The sequence below is a fragment of the Nilaparvata lugens genome, chromosome 11, assembly GCF_014356525.2.
Source record: "Nilaparvata lugens isolate BPH chromosome 11, ASM1435652v1, whole genome shotgun sequence".
In the NCBI taxonomy this organism is placed as follows: domain Eukaryota; kingdom Metazoa; phylum Arthropoda; class Insecta; order Hemiptera; family Delphacidae; genus Nilaparvata; species Nilaparvata lugens.
The window spans coordinates 4702121-4719935 of record NC_052514.1 but is presented as its reverse complement, the minus strand read 5'-3'; the positions used below and the strand labels follow the sequence as shown (position 1 = coordinate 4719935).

Genomic DNA, 17815 nt, shown 5'->3' with positions numbered 1-17815 from the left:
TTTTTTTCAATCACCTATTGAATTTGTTTTTTAAATGTAAGAATATTGATACTGATGGTCACGCATCATATATTGAAACCCTACCTTATAGAAATAGACATGGCCAGACATCTGTGTAATGCATGCGAAAAAATCCACTTGTCAGCTGATTGATTATGAATAATTCTATAGTCTGATTAATCCTATCTTCAAATTAGATGATATATATTATAGTGATAAATTAGAGTATGGAGGAATTCCTTTTCTTTTCATATTATCCTTAAAATGCAAAATTTCAAAAAAACCTGTGTATACACCGACGCGCAGTTGAAAAAGGAATATTCCTGCCAAATCTCATCGAATTCTATCAAAAAATCAAAAATCAGATCAGAATCATTTCTCAACACTACCGTTTACTTTACATCTCCTGCTTCTGCCTTCTCCAGTGACAACTTTTTCTCACTCACAGCTACTCTCTCTTATCCTTTCTCTCACAGCTTCTTTGTCTTGACCATCTCCTCTACCACCATTCTCCTTCCTCCACACAACTCTTCCTTCTCCTCCTACTCCTCCTCATACTCCTCCCTCTACTTCATCCCTCCACCGCCTTCTGCTACTTCATCTTCATCTTTCAAGTCCCAGGTCTTTCAAGACCCCTACTCCTCCACGCTACTGATACCATTACTTCTTCTCCTTCTTCCTCTTCTTCTACCACCACCACAACACCACGTTATACTACCACAACTTCTACCTCTTATTCTTCATCTTCCACTCTACCTTCTTCGTTTTTTCTACTTCTCCTCCCTCTCATCTACCCCTCACTAACTTTCTTGCAGGTTCCTACTCCACGTTATACTACCACTACTTCATTCTCTTACTCTTCATTTTCTACCTCTTCTTTCTTCTCTTCTTCTTCTTCTTCTTCTTCTCTTCTTCTTCTTCTTCTTCTCTTCTTCTTCATCTTCCTCTTCTCATCCACCACTTACCTAGCTTCTTGCAGCTGGCTTCCCCCAATTTCACGAGTAAGACTATCTTCCAAGATTCCAAGACCAAGGACCATAGTCTCTCACCCTGGTAGAAACCTCCACTATATAAGCTGCAGCCCCAGTCATCAGAATTATCAGTTCACTCTTGGATTTCAAACATGAAGGTTCTTGTAAGTACCACAACTCACTTTTGTTTATCTATCTCGATACAGTTTTGTTTACTTCTCGGATACATTGTGTTTTGTTGAAACTTCTACATCAATTCCCTGGAAATATCATATTTATTATTATTTGATCATAGTACATATTTTCCATCATCATACATTGCAATGATTTAGATGGAATGAAACATTTTGATTTGTGTTACACCAGATTTAAGTATCTATATTGGATGCATTGTATTCATTTTAATCTTATCCATAAATTGTCCAGAAAATACATTTTCTCATTTTTCGATTATAGTAGGTCACTGTTATAATTTTCTTCCATCATGATACATTTCAAGCTTGGATACATTGTGTTTAATTGAATCTTCTCCATAAATTTTCAATTATTTCTCGACTATAATACTGTGATATTTCCCATCATGATGCATTGTAAGCTTGGATACATTATGCTTATTGGAAACTTCTTCAGAAATTTTCCAGAAAATACATTTTTATTATTTTTCGTTCATATTGTCTTAATATGTTCCATAATGATACATTGAATTCTTGGATACATTGCACTTAATTGAATCTTCTTCATCACTTTTCAATAAAATAGATTCTTATCATAATTTTTCGATCATAATAATGTAATATTTTCACTCATGATAAATTGCAATTGTTTGATTGTATCTTCTCCAGCAATCTCCCAGAAAATACATTGGATACATTATGTTTAATTGTATCTTCTCCAATAATCTCCCAGAAAATACATTGGATACATTATGTTTAATTGTATCTTCTCCAATAATCTCCCAGAAAATACATTGGATACTTTATGTTTAATTGTATCTTCTCCAATAATCTCCCAGAAAATACATTGGATACATTATGTTTAATTGTATCTTCTCCAATAATCTCCCAGAAAATACATGGATACATTATGTTTAATTGTATCTTCTCCAATAATCTCCCAGAAAATACATTGGATACTTTATGTTTAATTGTATCTTCTCCAATAATCTCCCAGAAAATACATTGCATACATTATGTTTAATTGTATCTTCTCCAATAATCTCCCAGAAAATACATTTTCATTTGTTTATCAAAATACTGTAATCCATCTTGATACATCGCAATGATTCAGCTGAATTGGTGCATTTTGTATAAAGACCTCTCAGATACATTAGTTTTAAAATGAAATTGTTCTAATGGTATTTGAAATATCAAGACCTCTGTAATATAATGCATTAGTTTTTGTACATTGTTTCAATTGATGTCAACACATTGATTGTATTTGTTCAGTTGATTCGTCAAATACATCAATGATTCCATGATTTGTATGTTATAATTTCACATAATATTCAACTGTTATCTAATTCATTCAAATATATCATGTATTTCAAATCATTTAATTTCATGTCGACCAATGTGGATACACTATTTATGAGTTTATACAATACAATCTCCAGAGTTAATCTATTGGAACATTGGATTATTCTCTCGTAATAATTAATCCCAATATTGAGAGATAATCTATTGAGATATTTTTTTGGTTAATCCTACCGAATCCGTTTGTATACATCAATTGAATCCATCACTCTTAAATTATAGAGTTGGGCTGACTAGAAATCATTGTCATCCACTTTTTGTAGGGTAGAGATTGTCATTGCATGCATTCTCTCAGAATAATTTAAAAACATCTCACAAAATTGAATTATATCATAGAGAAACAATAGCTTAAGTAGATATCCCATGGTATAGGGCGTTTATGTCGCAACTTTTACTGTTATCTCAAGCCGATAGTGCACGTATTTCTTTCCCAAAAAGCTGTGTGACGCTAGTAGTCTCTCATATTGTGCCGTTCATACACTCTCACCCCAACAAAACAGTAAAAATCGACAATAATCGACAGTAATCGACTTGAGATAACATTTAAAGTTGCGACATAAACCGTGGGATATCTACTTACGCTATTGTTTCTCTATGATTATATTCTCTCGAATACAGTTTTTGAAAGTAGTGCTGAATGATCCAGAATTGATGTAACATTTTCGAAAATGTCGTGTTATAATAATGTAATTTGTGTCATTTCCTTATTTCTCGTCCAAATTTGATATCAATACCGTGATCATCATGTGATTAATTTCTACTGTCTCTTGTCTCAATTTAATCACCAAAATTCATACAAAATATTCACAAAAACATAGGACAAGTTTACATGTGAACAAGATACTATTTACAAAAAGTACAGAGAGTTACTGGACTTAGTTCCCGATTAGGAGTCATAATAGACTATAATGGCAAATGAAGTATTGCATTTCATCAGATTAAATAATATAACATAATCGTGATTATTATGAAGTTTGATTATTGAACGAAAAAACTCTATAGAACTGATTGGAGGAGCTTCTCAGATAGTTATTTCTTTGATCTTTCCCACACTTTTCTACTCTAGTTATCCCTATACCTGTATTTAGTCTAGTAGGCCTACATAGTCTATTCAAATGCATAATGATTCTATCATTAAAAAGTACATAAACGCTTCTTGATTCCGGCCTAACAAGTCCCAGTCTTACCTCATATGCACTTGCCCCCGTTAAATCATAATTCCATAAACTATGTCTACTAATTTCACATTCAATTTTGACATTTCCGTTCCATTTTCAACATCTCGTGCCTCAAACGATCAACAACATCTACTTAAACATCTCCGTGGAACTTGTAGGATTAAAAAATTGAACCGGTTGAACGGACAAGATTTTAATTCTGGCTCAAATTTGAATAAGTGCAACTTAGTCCACATTTATAGATCGAGACTCTATAATTAAACCCATGAGCTATCATCAAATGGGTGTGAGGAATCAAGTAAATATAGGGATAGGATATCATTAAGATCTGTTTCTTTTGAGTTGAATGTATTGAAAATCTGTTAATATTTTGAAATATGTCAAGATATTTCATTCATTTCCGAAAAAAGTAACTGAAGCAATAAAAGGAGATGATTTACATCGAATTCTCTGTTATTTCTAATGATTTTTGGAACAACTTAATACAAATATTCCTAACTTTGGTTACTTATCTTCCTATCATTGTCCTTTGCTATCTCATACAACTTTTTTGTCTGATTACCTACATTTGTTCTAGATTGTACAAAGTACAAAATTAAACAAATTCGATGATTAATATTAGTCTTGACAAAAATCATAGAACTAACAGCAACTCTCTCATCTATAATATTGTGCTCCAATGCTTCACGTTCTCCCTTGAATATTGTCTTCGAGCTGTGATTCTCACAAAGTAGTGTTTCTGTATTTATCCACTCATTACTGAGAGTTGACTGTAAGAGAGGGCCGATTGCGCCCAAACTCGCTCTCTAGGAAAAATAAAGGCGGTCTATTCTATTCTATTGAGCCCAACTCTTACACAAACTCCACCTGGTTATTCATCTCTATTCATTGTAGATTCATTGTTTCCATTGTATGATCACTTTATTCATAAATATTGAATTATTCATTGTGAAGAATGCAATTTTATTTGATTGGAATAAGATTGACATGAAGAAATTCTTTTATTGAATACACAACTGAATTAGTTTGTTTACAAGAAATATCTCTCAGTGTTTCAACTGAAAGCTATTCCAAACTATACTCAACAATAATCGTTATGTCTATTTGTTGTACATCATACAAAGTGCAATCATAATTCACAAAAATATATTTCAAAATAACAGATACACAACACATTCAAAAACAAATTCGAGTTGAATTGATTGATGTATTGTCAAAATGATGGATAAATTCGTCTATTTGTATATCATTTTGTTTTTGTAAATTAACTCAATTTTCTATTGACAATTTCAAACTATCAACTATTTCAAACCAACTATTCCAAACTCTTCATGACATCATGGAAGATAAGATCCCATTCATTAAGCTATTACTGCAATTTACTTTTGAGCTGAATACTATATTGCAAACTGCGCATGAGCACACACAGGATAGAAGTCCATTCAGCACACATCTCCCCAAGTGTCAGCCCAAATAAAAGCCATTGTATAATTTATTCGCAAAATTGTTATCCAATTTTGATTGAGCAATGCTGAGATTCACTTTACACTGTCAGAATTCCTCATAAATCAACAACACCGCTTCCATTCTATCAATTCTGACAGATTGCGAAGAATAACAGTCAAGCGTCCGATCTTGGAATGACCAATTCACTTACTTCAAACTGTCAGTATAGGTTTAAATGGGAAGTAATGGTGTTAATTTATAAGGAATGCTGTCAGTAAAAGTGGATCTTAGTATACAGTCATCATCCATTCAACCTTCATAGAGACAGAACCATAAAAGCGAAAGTGACCATAAACAAAAGAAGTTAACGTTTTCTGTAACAACTTGCTCAATAACACTGCAGCAGCTCATTTATTATAATAAATGCGGATTACCGCGCATGCGCAGTGTCACATCGCCAGTCTAGGTCATCTACTGTAGTTGTTGCCGCTTTTTTCGAAAAGAAAAAATAAGTAGATCAGCGGATTATTGCTAAACGACGGTTGGGAAAAACTGACGTTGAACCGGTTCTGAGAAATGACCCCGTGGATTACACTACAGTTTCAGAAAACGAGGTTTATGCAAAATGTGCATCGTTAATTAGGTGCACAGTTTGAGAGTGAAGTTTTCAGAACTAGTTTCGAGCTGACTGGGTTGATGGGTTTGCAATCATGTTTACATCTTTTCTGAGTAGAGAAGGAGTTTTAAATACTATTTAAATTGAATGTTGAAGAATTTTCAATAATTTACTCATTTGATTTTTGAGATTTCCTAAAAAATTCGAGTGCTGAATAGTTTCTTTAATTATTTGTAATCAAAGATAGTTTTCAATACTTCTAGATTTTGAAATATATATATATGATACCTGGGCTCTGCTCTTAAAAACGTTCCGTCCTTGATAGATCTCAATACTTCAAGATTTTGAAGAATCTATGATACCTTGCATGATAAAATACAAGCTACAATAATTATTCCGTATTGTAATAATCAGCTGACTACTGAAATTAGTTTGTATTTTGACATGCAATAGGCACAAGGAGTCTTGAAGATACCTGATTTCACCCAAGTCTTAAAAATAATCCATGACATAATTCAGATGAAAATTGCATTCATTCAAATGCTGATCGATAAATAATTATTGGGTTGTCTCAAATAAACTTTGGATTTTCATTCAATAGGTAATAATATCCATGATATTTCCATGAGGCTCACAAATACTTTAACCCTGAGTCTATGATACCTTCAAGAGTCAAAAAAGTCCTTGACTCATAAAGAATCTTTGATTCCCTTGATTCATTAAGAGTATTATTCTGGTATTGATTTCACAATTTATTATCGACTATCAGGTAACCCGTGCTCCACGATGGTCTACTTGAAAACTTGACCTACTGAAATCATGAAGAATATAACCATCCTCGGTAAATTGAGAATGTAAATGCAAAGTTTCATGTTAATCAGTCCAGTAGTTCAGACATGATTATGCGTCATTCGTAAATTTCCTATACTATACGTGTATATATGTTATACGAGATTGATATTTTTAGAATCTATGTTCAAAATTTGGAGATCTAAATCATTCCCGTTTTTCCGGTATGCAATCCACAAGTTGACATGTTTTGAAGCGAACAAACGAACAAACGAACACACGAACACACGAACACACGAACAAACACAAACCTACTCTCTCTTATTATATAGATTATATTTTATAAATCTTATATTTTATAAATTATCTGTACTCTTTCAATAGATTCTTGATGAATGCAAGTTGATAATTTTGTTTCATTTGGCTTCGTAGTCACTACTATCTCAAACTGATTCAGTTGATTGAACATCAATCATAGAAGAGTCCATCACAAAAGTTTTTTGATAACAAAAGTTCAACCCCGTAATAAGTTGATAAATTAGAGAGGTAACAATACTATTATCCTTTAGAACCGTCTGGAGAGATTGCAAACGTTTTTATGTTATTGGTTAGTTTTTACTTTCCTCCTATTCTGCCATAATAGGACGAGCCACTTTCGTACTTTATAGCTTCCTCCGAATTGTAACATATTCTGATTCCGTATCACCGTTATTGTAATAGTTACATAAGCGAGTTCCCTTTAACTGGTTCTGTGTAAGCTGCTTGTTACCGCACAGTCATCTTTTGCCAATTTGGACTACTATATATTCAGACGATATAAAAAGCCAACTTTGGAGAAAGATAGTCGACTAAACAGACCTATATATAGTAAACTTTATTCAATATCTGACTGCTTGATCAGTCAATATACAAAGCTAACTTTAGACAACATATACATTATGTAGGTGAGTTCAGACAATAATACTTTGTAGTATATACTTTATAGTCAATATATATATGACTAACCAGCAAATAGGAAGAAGCCAACAAATATATAGGTGAGTTCAGACAATAATACATTGTAGTATATACTTTATAGTCAATATATATATGACTAACCAGCAAATAGGAAGACGTGACTCAGTCAGCTGCCAAATAAGCCGATAACCTTTTCGTTTCTCAGTTCAACATCCTTTGCTACAATGAGTTTCACCTCAAACTGTCAGTCTTCCTCATAAATAACGTCAGTGGTTCCCATCAAAGTGATGCTGGCAGTGGATCTCTCTGAAATAACCGGCACATGTTTTACCCAGTGACCTGGCTTTATTTCCTACTTTGAATAGCATTAGAATGGTTGTAGTTCTAATATGCTTTCCAGGCATGTACCGATTGAAATGTGGTTGTTTTGGCTGTGTTTTCTAAGTTTAAAATTTAATCGTCAGTTTTCAATACACTTTCCATGGAAGGTGACGGTGTCTCAATTTTGATTGATAATAAACCCAAATATGTGGATCTAGAATTGCCAAATTCTGAATTAAGCCTCCAGAACGGTGAGTCATTATAACTCTCCTCTGAATAAAGCACAGAGAATTTTCAATAGTTGTTCTCAGCACTTGGATATCTTTTGGTTCTCCCCGTACAAATTCCGTAGGATGGCGTGCCATCTAGTCGATAATATTATGTGATTTGTCATTTCGTGATTTGCGTTTCTTTCTTTCATTAATTTTATGTGGTAGTGATTCACAGACATTCTATTTTTCTTTTCATTGTAGGCTAAACTTGAATCAACAGACTTTTATTAAGTTTTAAAGTTCAGGGTTTAATTAATTACCTTTGCAATTTTCTCATTATAAATATCGATTTATTTGTTGTGATTTATTGATAATTATTGATTAATTGAATAATTATTTTTCAGGCCTATTGATTCATTTATTGTAGTTTATTGATAATTGATTAATTGAAAACAGTAATTATTGATTTCAAGTTTTCTAAAATTGTTAAAGTCTTATATTTAATTCCATTCTCATTCATTTGACATACTGTTGACATTTTGTTAGTATTTTTGATTCATTTAATTTATATTTCTTATTATTTCACTTACATTGCATTTCTTGTTTTTTAACATTTCTTCATACTTAAATCTTAAAATACATTTTTGGATTGTATAGTGTATGATTGTAATGTGTGAAGGAGGCAAAATGGGTTTTTACCTGTTGCCTCCATGAATAAAATTATTATTATTATAATTATTATTATTATTATCTGAAATCTTATCTTATTCATTTGTCTTTTGTCCATGGAGCATCATCTGATTCCTTTGTATTTTGCTCATGGAATCTTCCCTTATTTCTTTGTCATTTGTCCATGGATCTCATCTGATTTCTTTGTCGTTTGGGCATTTTTTATTTTGATTATCCGACTATCCAACTAGCTCTCAGAGAATAACCATCAATTTTCATTTCGCACTATAAATCTCACTCTATGAAAAATCTGTCAGTTCAAATTCCAGTTCTATGAAAAAAGCTTCAGTTCATCAATCGATGTCTCAGGTAGTTCTGAGAACATGCAATCAGTGAAAATTATATAGTACACTATCACAAATTCATTTTAAACTAGTTCAAGATGCTTCCTTTTCTTCAGCCTTCTGGTAAGATCTTCATTCTGCAGCAGTTGGGGTTGACATGATGATGGAGTCTCGCCTCATGCCGCATGGCAAATCAACTTATCTCACTGAACACAAATGGAATGAATGCATGGATCTCTATGCAATTCATTGTTTCTGTTGTACCAAGGAGCGTTGACCATATTCCTTGATATTTCATTTTGAAATCTTTGTATCATATTGATACAGATTTCGTTCATGGAATCTTATCTGATTTCTCTGTCTTTTGTTCATGAAACCACATCTGATTTCTCTGTCTTTTGTTCATGAAACCACATCTGATTTCTCTGTTCTTTGTTAATGAAATCTCATCTGATCTCTTTGTCCCTTGTTCATGACACCACATTTTATTGCTCTGTCTTTTGTTCATGAAACCACATCTGATTTCTCTGTTCTTTGTTAATGAAATCTCATCTGATCTCTTTGCCTTATGTTCATGACACCACATCTTTTTTATCTGTATTTTATTCATGAAATATCATCTTATTTCTTTGTCCTATGTTCATGAAACCACATTTGATTTCTCTGTTCTTTGTTAATGAAATCTCATCTGATCTCTTTGTCCCTTGTTCATGACACCACATTTTATTGCTCTGTCTCTTATTCATGAAATCTCATCTGATTCTTTGTCTTTCCTTCATGAAACCACATCTGATTTCTCTGTTCTTCGTTAAGGAAATCTCACCTGATTTCTTTGTCCCTTGTTCATGACACCACATCTTATTGCTCTGTCTTTTATTCATGAAATCTCATCTGATTCCTTTGTCTTTCCTCCATGAAACCACATCTGATTCCTCTGTTCTTCGTTAAGGAAATCTCACCTGATTTCTTTGTCCCTTGCTGATGACACCACATCTTATTTCTCTGTTCTTTGTTAATGAAATCTCATCTGATCTCTTTGTCCCTTCCTCATGACACCACATTTCTCTGACTTTTATTCATGAAATCTCATCTGATTTCTTTGTCTTTCCTTCATGAAAACTCATCTGATTTCTCTGTCTTTTGCCAGGTTTGCACTCTGTTCCTGGCAGCCGTTGTGCTGGCCGATGAGAAGAAAGTCGATGACGTAGTCGCGGCTGAACCAAAGTCAGATTCTGTGGCCGCTGAGCCAGCAAAGGACACCAAGACTGAGAAGAGGGGGCTATATGGACTTGGTTACGGATATGGAGGCGGATACAGGTAACAAAAAAAATTGAAATTAAATAATATTAATTTATGTTTTATCAGAGCATTACAAGTTTATGAGCTCTGTTACGGATATAGGGGTAGATAAGGGACGCCAAATTAAATTAAAATGATCTTCAATTATATTTTATGAATGCATAACAAGATCTAACTCATGGGAGCCATTTCCAAATCAACATACAGTACCTTTTATAAGAAGTGACAAGCTTCATTTAATGACAGTTTCGGATCAATACAATATCTTCAACAAATATCAGTTACCGATTTGATATCACAGCTATCTTTGATCTGGATAGAATATGTTGCCAATTTGAAACTGATGCATAGCAAGTTTCAACTGGTGAAACCTTTTTCAAATCAATGCAATGCAATATCTTTTGGTACAATACCTTCAACAAATTAATATCGACTATAAATTTTCGATTTCACAGCCATCTGAATAGAATATGATGCCTATCAAATATCAATTCATAACAAGTTTCAACTCATGTGAGCTATTTTCAAATCAATACAATATCTTCAACAAATATCGGCTATAAATTTTCGATACCACAGGATCACAGCCATCTTGAAACTGCATAGAATTGGTTGTCAATTTTTTATTTATCATGGATGAAATGCACTGAGAATTCTCCGTGGATACTCATAGAATACTATTTTTTATTGGCGAATAGATAAATGCATGGATAAATAAGTAGGCCTACTATACTTGTACCATAGTGACTGACTTTATAGTGTAAACCTAGAATGGATAGGTTTAATCGATTTCTTGCCCTCAGCTACATTTTAGTTAATTTTGAAAATATTATTCAACTTGTTCCTGTTACAGCAGCGGTCTTAAAAAGCTCACATTTTCTGAATTTTCAATTTCTTGCCGTCAACTACATTTTTGTTGATTTTTCAATAATTTTCAACTTGTCCCTTATTATACTTGTCTCTCTCACGGTCTCGGCTATAGTAGCCGAATGCAAGCCAAACTTCAGATTTTCTGAATTTCCAATTTCTTGCCGTCAACTACATTTTTGTTGATTTTCCAAATATTGATCAACTTGTTCCTGTTACAGCAGCGGTCTCTCTCACGGTCTTGGATACAGCAGCGGTCTCTCTCACGGTATCGGCTACAGTAGCGGTCTCTCCCATGGTATCGGCTACAGCTCTGGTTACTCCGGTCTGAGCGGTCTTAGCCACGGAGGCTACGGAAGCTATGGATCAGGCTATGGAAGCTACGGATCAGGCTACGGATTGGGCTACGGATCAGGCGGCTACTCGCACGAAGGCTACGTTAAGGCAGTGACCATCCACAAGGAGGTCCCCGTGCCACATCCTTACCCTGTACCTGTGCCAGTTGAGAAGCATGTGCCATACCCTGTCAAGGTCCCAGTCGCTGTGCCAGTGGACAGGCCTTACCCTGTTCATGTGCCAAAGCCTTACCCCGTGCCAGTTGAGAAGCCAGTTCCCTACCCAGTTGAGAAGCCTGTACCTTACCCAGTCAAGGTATGCTCACAAATTTGATTTTTCGTTACAACTTGATTGCTATATCGTTACTCATTCTTTATTTGGTTAATAATTTGATTGTATTATCAACGTCTTATTCTTTCAGTTATTTGGTTATTTATTTTTCATAAAATATCCCAGTTACATTAGTTACCGTACTTGTTACTAAGTTAGTTTCCCAGTAATTTGTTACATTAATTCATCATCAAGTCTCAACTCGATGGAATCTGACTTCTTGAATCCATGTTTCTTTGTTAATCCCATAATATTTCTTTACATAAGTTACATCACTTGTAATGTGTGCTTCTGCGTTACTACTTGTAAGGCTTTTTATTACTTGAAGACTTCATGTTATTACTTGTTACTTGTTACTCCATCAGTAACTTGTTACAGTAATTCATCATCATGTCTCAACTCAACAGAATCTGACTTCTTGGATCCATATTTCTTTCTTAATCCCCCAATTCGTTCAATACTCTTCCTACTTCAAATAGGTAATATCTTACAAATATCCAAGCTTACTCCATCTCTTTTCAATAATTTATATACATTGTGTCTCCAATAGTACTGGATCAAGTATAAAGGTCGCGCTCTGATGAATGATGATACGGTATAATTTGTTGTTAGATAGTCACAAATAGAAATCAATATCATCACATTAAAGGTAGGTACTTATGACTTCAATGTAATAGTTATATTTCTTTGTTATTTTCGATCTATAGTATTTGAAATCCAATTCATTTTTCTCACTTCTTACATTTTCTTCTGTAGTACGATTTCTAGAGTCATTTCTATCCCTCTTTGACAAAGAAACATATATATTTTTCATTAATAAATATCATTTCTCTTAATTCTCCACCAATGAATAAAGCTGTTTTGTGTGTGGTAGTATTTTGTTGTATTGATCTCCTAGCGTTCCTTTCGAATAGATAAAATTCAAATGTAAACAAACACTGTTTCAAAATGATAAAGTTTTCTCATTCATAAAACTTGGGTAACTCGATTCACATGACAGTTTTCAAAACTCTCAACGTAACTCCTTCTGTATATTCAACTTAATTTACCTATATTTCAACTTAATTTACCTACATTTCAACCTAATTCACCTATATTCAACTTAATTTATATCAACGAGCTCTCAATGTAACGACTACTGTAAATCTAGCACAACTAAATTTATATCAACGGCATCTTCATTCAGAAATTCCAACGGCTAATGTCTTCCACTAGGTCCAGAATAGCCGGCTTGGATAGAAGACTAATGTCTTCCACTGTAAGTCCAGTAGTTGCAAGTTGTTGAAATTCCGCTGTCCCCATTTCAGTCTCTCGCTGAGATCAGTTGTTGTCTCGCAACTTCCAACACAAATTGTAGTTGGCTCAAGACTCAAGGTTATTCTCACAGACTCGCGTGTTTCGCCTTGAAACTGCCTCTCAAATCACGTGAAATTCCTCCAAGTAATTAGCCGGTCATTTTGTGGAACACCTCCACATGTATACAGGTATACTAACTGCCTTTGAAACGTCGTGTATTTACTCCAAAACACAGATAGCCTATACTGTATACAAAGAACTGCTCTGAATGTGTACAGATAGAAGAAGAAGAAAAAGGAGCTAGAAGAAGAAGAAGAAGAAGAAGAGTAAGAAGAAGAAGAAGAAGAAGAAGAAGAAGAAGAAGAAGAAGAAGAAGAAGAAGAAGAAGAAGAAGAATCAGAAGAAGAAGACAGGACAAGAAGAAGAAAAAGGAGAAGACAGAAGAAGAAGAAGAAGAAGAAGAAGAAGAAGAAGAAGAAGAAGAAGAAGTAGAAGAGAACTAAGAATATATTCACTATCTTTGTAACATATATTATCCTAAAACACAGATATACAAAATATACAAAGAGCAGTTCTGAACATATAAACAGTTATATCCACTGCCTTTGCAATGTGTTTTCACCCCAAAATACATAATATACGAAATGCAGCTCTATAAAATTACAGATATATTCACTGTGTAGTAAGATCCTTAGATTTAAGATTCACTTAAAACTGTCAGTATTTCTGAAGAATAACATCACTGTCTCCCATTCTAACCAATTCTGACAGTAAATAGTGAATCTCAGTACGTTTGCAACCTATATTTAACCCCGGAATATAGATAGATATACTACACGGAGCATATTCTCTTTTGAACAGGCAGATAATTGCATATGCAGACTCCGTTGCGTGCTGTAACTAGTGTTCCCATAGAAGGAGCCCACGATTGCTTAACTGGAGCACAAAAGCGAGCACTAATTAGCCGACACTGGTTGTGAATGCCAAACTAGTAAAAACTATTGAGAATTTACTCGGTTTGAAGGTAGTTTATGAGTCAATCAATCAGTGCAGTAATTGACTGTGACAATTACCGAGTTGCTACAATTTCTAGTATACTTAAGTTTTCCTTGTTGATAGCTGTTTGATTGTAGAGTTTTTACGATTCTAGTTATTATATTAAGTGATATCTGTTTGACCTTTGCATTCTGCTGTATTTTTTAATCCAGGAAACTTGTGAATGTTGACGGTATTGACAGAACTTAGCCTTGCTTTCCCAAGAGATTAGGCCAACACGTCTTTCAAGTTAATAAAGTAGGCAATTTCAAGTCTTGAATTCAAAAAGAGTAATGTCAACAGAAATGAATTCTTTTCAATATCATAAATCAATTTTCTTCTATCAATATTTAAATTATATCATATTATCTAATACAATATTATCTAATATATATCATCTAAATATATAGGCTAATCTAAGATAATATATATATTTATATTATCTATCAATATCTAAATATTCAAATCAATATATTCTAACATTTTTTTCAAAATTTGAAATTGGAATTCTTCAATGAGAGTTCGATCCTCTCACTATCTCTTTCGAGTTCTAGGGTCTTTTTCACAACTCATCATATTTTTCAATTACCTATCATGATATCCTGCCTCATCCCATTAATACATTAAATTTATTCACATTAAATTTACCGTCTGCATCTCTTTTGAATCGTTGATCTGATATCTCGTATTTTGGAGGTTTTTTACTTTGAGGTATTTTCACTTTGTTTCCAATCCAATATCTTATGATTCCCATTATTCTATAATAATTATTTATCGTATTATCTCTCTCAACATCTGATCTATCTTCTCATATTTACCTTCTACCTTCTCTTTCCTACAAAGCTCCACTTACCTGTAACCTATTCAATTCTCAAAGTTCTGTAATATTCTAACGATCATCTATTATTTGAAAAATTCCCTTGAACATCACAGATCGTAATCTACGTATTTCCATTTGAATCTCCAGTTTATTATTTATTCATTCATGTTTTTCCCACATACACTCTCATTCATTTCATATCACTAGGCTAAAGGTCAAGCCAAATGAGGCGTTTTCAGGCAAGTCGGCAGGGCAGAAAGCTCTCCAATTGGCTGATTATCAGCTGATTTCCGAACGCCAATCAGTCGAAGACTGAGGAAACTGGAAATTGAAGAGGAGCCTTTTTTATAGAAGAGCTTCTTGCCCTGCCGACTCGTCTGACAACGTCTCGTGTGGTTTGGCCCATAGTTTCTGCTTTCCCAATAATTTCTACTCATCATTCTCATATTTTTCTTCCTTCTCTCATCAGAAATTTATTATCTCAATCTTCTACCTGGTTATATATTAGTGATATATTTTTTTCAATTTAGACTCGATTGTCAACTATCCATTCTGTTGTAAACCATTACTTTATTATTGAATATTCAACTGCTTTCTGTTACTAACTATACTGTTTATGTTACAAACTCTATCTGTTACTAACTGTTACTTTCCTTTGTACAGGTTCCAGTGAAGGTACCAGTTGCCCAGCCATACCCCGTTGCCGTTCCCAAGCCCTACCCCGTGCACATTGAGAAGCCAGTAGCCGTTCCAGTTCCTCAGCCAGTCTACGTTCACAAGCCAGTTCCCGTTGTCGTCAAGAGTCACGGTTATGGAGGTGGTTACGGAAGCTACGGAGGTTATGGAAGTGGCTATGGATCTTATGGAGGAGGTCACGGCAGCTACTCAAGCTACGACTCTGGTCTCAGCTACGGAGGTTACTCCGGTGGATACGACAGCGGTTATGGCAGCTACCACCATTAAGTTACTTGCCAGTAACCGTTACTTGTAACTGTGACAGTTACAGCCTCAATGATCTTCAACTTACCATCATATATTTAGGAAAACTACCCAAAAATACTCTCCACTCTCGGTACCTGTTACTGAAAAGTAGCCGTTACCATCAGTAACCGTTACTGTTTGTAACTGTTCCTCAATTTCTCCTAACTTACCAAAAAACAACACCACTTCCCTTTTCTTATCCTTCCAGCAATTACAGATAACTGAGTTGTAATACGATAACAGTTATCAGTTACTGCTACTCTGATGATCTTCATTTCTCTTTTTTTCACAAAAATGTCCTTGAGTCACCTACTCCTAATATTTTCACGCCTTCCAGTTACCATGAGTGAACTATCATAGCCATCATATTTGTCATAATTCTTGCCTTATCATAGGTCAATTATGTTTGACCACTGTCATTAGTTTGTAAGTCTTATTTCTCATTTGTACCTCGACAGTTTTTATTGTATTATACTGTTTAATTTTGTAAATAAATCCCGGATACCTGGTCCAACCAATTGTTGCATCTATTCATTTATTTATCTATTCATTCTCCACTATCAACCTTACTACTAATATAAACTGATTGTCTGTATCATGTTGAAGAATAGTGATATAGATAGCCGTTCATGAATGGACTGTAATAATTAAATTTGTTCGTTTGAAGTAACTTGTTCATTTGTCTACCAATGGTAACAAATGGCACATAACTAATGGACAGTTGTTCAAGTTAGATATTGTTGTGTTGAAACAATCATGAATTGAAACAGAGTTCTCAAGAGAATCGGAGTGTTTGTATTGAATAACAATTTTATAAAAAATCAATAACTGAAGTTTACAAAAAGAGCTCTTAGCTTCAAAATTAATAGAAAATGTAATGAAGTGGAAACTCTCAATCTTCATCAACAATGTAAGGTTCAACTCACACTTACGCGACTCAGGTCGAGAAGAGACTCGACTCTAGTCGAGAACATGTGTTTTCATATGGTGACGTCGCGGAGACTAGAATCGACTGGTCTGAGTGTCACCATTTGGAAACACATGCTCTCAACTAGAGTTGAGTCTCTTCTCGACTTGAATCGCGTAACTGTGAGTTGAGCCTAATCCTTCATCCATCACAATATCACCTTTGCACACTAAAAAGAAAAGAGATTTCTGAAAATGAAAGGAAACATGTAGTATGAGAACCAACAAGTCGAATTGAATTTAAATGTCAGCGAATAAAAGCTCGTTGAATAAACCCCGCTTAAAGAGAAAAGGGAAATCAGATTAGAAGAAGAAATCTTCTTCTTCCTCTTCTTACAACTTACAAACAAGGATTAGGCTTCAACCTGTTCCGACTCACATGTAGCCAATTATTCAAATAAACAAAAAAAAACCTATTATTGCCACCGCTTGCGTGGTCTGCCAACATCTCTTTTGACTACTGGCTGATAATTATAGACTTTAAATTGTATTCTTACAGCTGACATTCTTTGAACATGCTCCCTCCATTGATGCTGATTCTCCGTAACTCTTTCATTCATGCTGCAGATTTTCAATTCTTTCCTAATATCTTCATTCCTGAAATGATCTCTTCTGTCACATCCCTTGGTTCTTCGGAGAAATCTCATCTCGGCTGCCTACACTCTACTTTCAAGTGGCTTCGTAGTAACTCATGATTCACTACCATAGAGAAGGACTGGAGCGGCCATTATCTTATAAAATTTCATAATTGTATCTGTTCTAGCTTTTTTACCCAAAGTCCTGCTGATATTTCCACATATCATTTGGAACTTTCCTATTCTCTTCTCAATATCCAATTCATCTTTGTAAC

At 34.2% G+C, this 17815-nt stretch overlaps 1 protein-coding gene across 2 annotated transcripts; it reads left to right on the top strand.

The window, feature by feature from the left end:
- The first annotated feature begins 953 nt into the window (after positions 1-953).
- LOC111051143 (keratinocyte proline-rich protein) lies at positions 954-16518 on the top strand. 2 transcript variants are annotated; one of them, XM_039437455.1, is made up of 4 exons: positions 954-1135; positions 10183-10352; positions 11423-11852; positions 15682-16518. In XM_039437455.1, the coding sequence occupies exons 1-4, from the start codon at positions 1124-1126 to the stop codon at positions 15979-15981; spliced, it is 912 nt and encodes a 303-aa protein (XP_039293389.1). In that variant the 5' UTR covers positions 954-1123; the 3' UTR covers positions 15982-16518. The 2 variants fall into 2 exon arrangements, with proteins under 2 accessions (XP_039293389.1, XP_039293390.1); XM_039437456.1 differs by having other exon boundaries at positions 985-1135; positions 11426-11852.
- The last annotated feature ends 1297 nt before the right edge of the window (positions 16519-17815 follow it).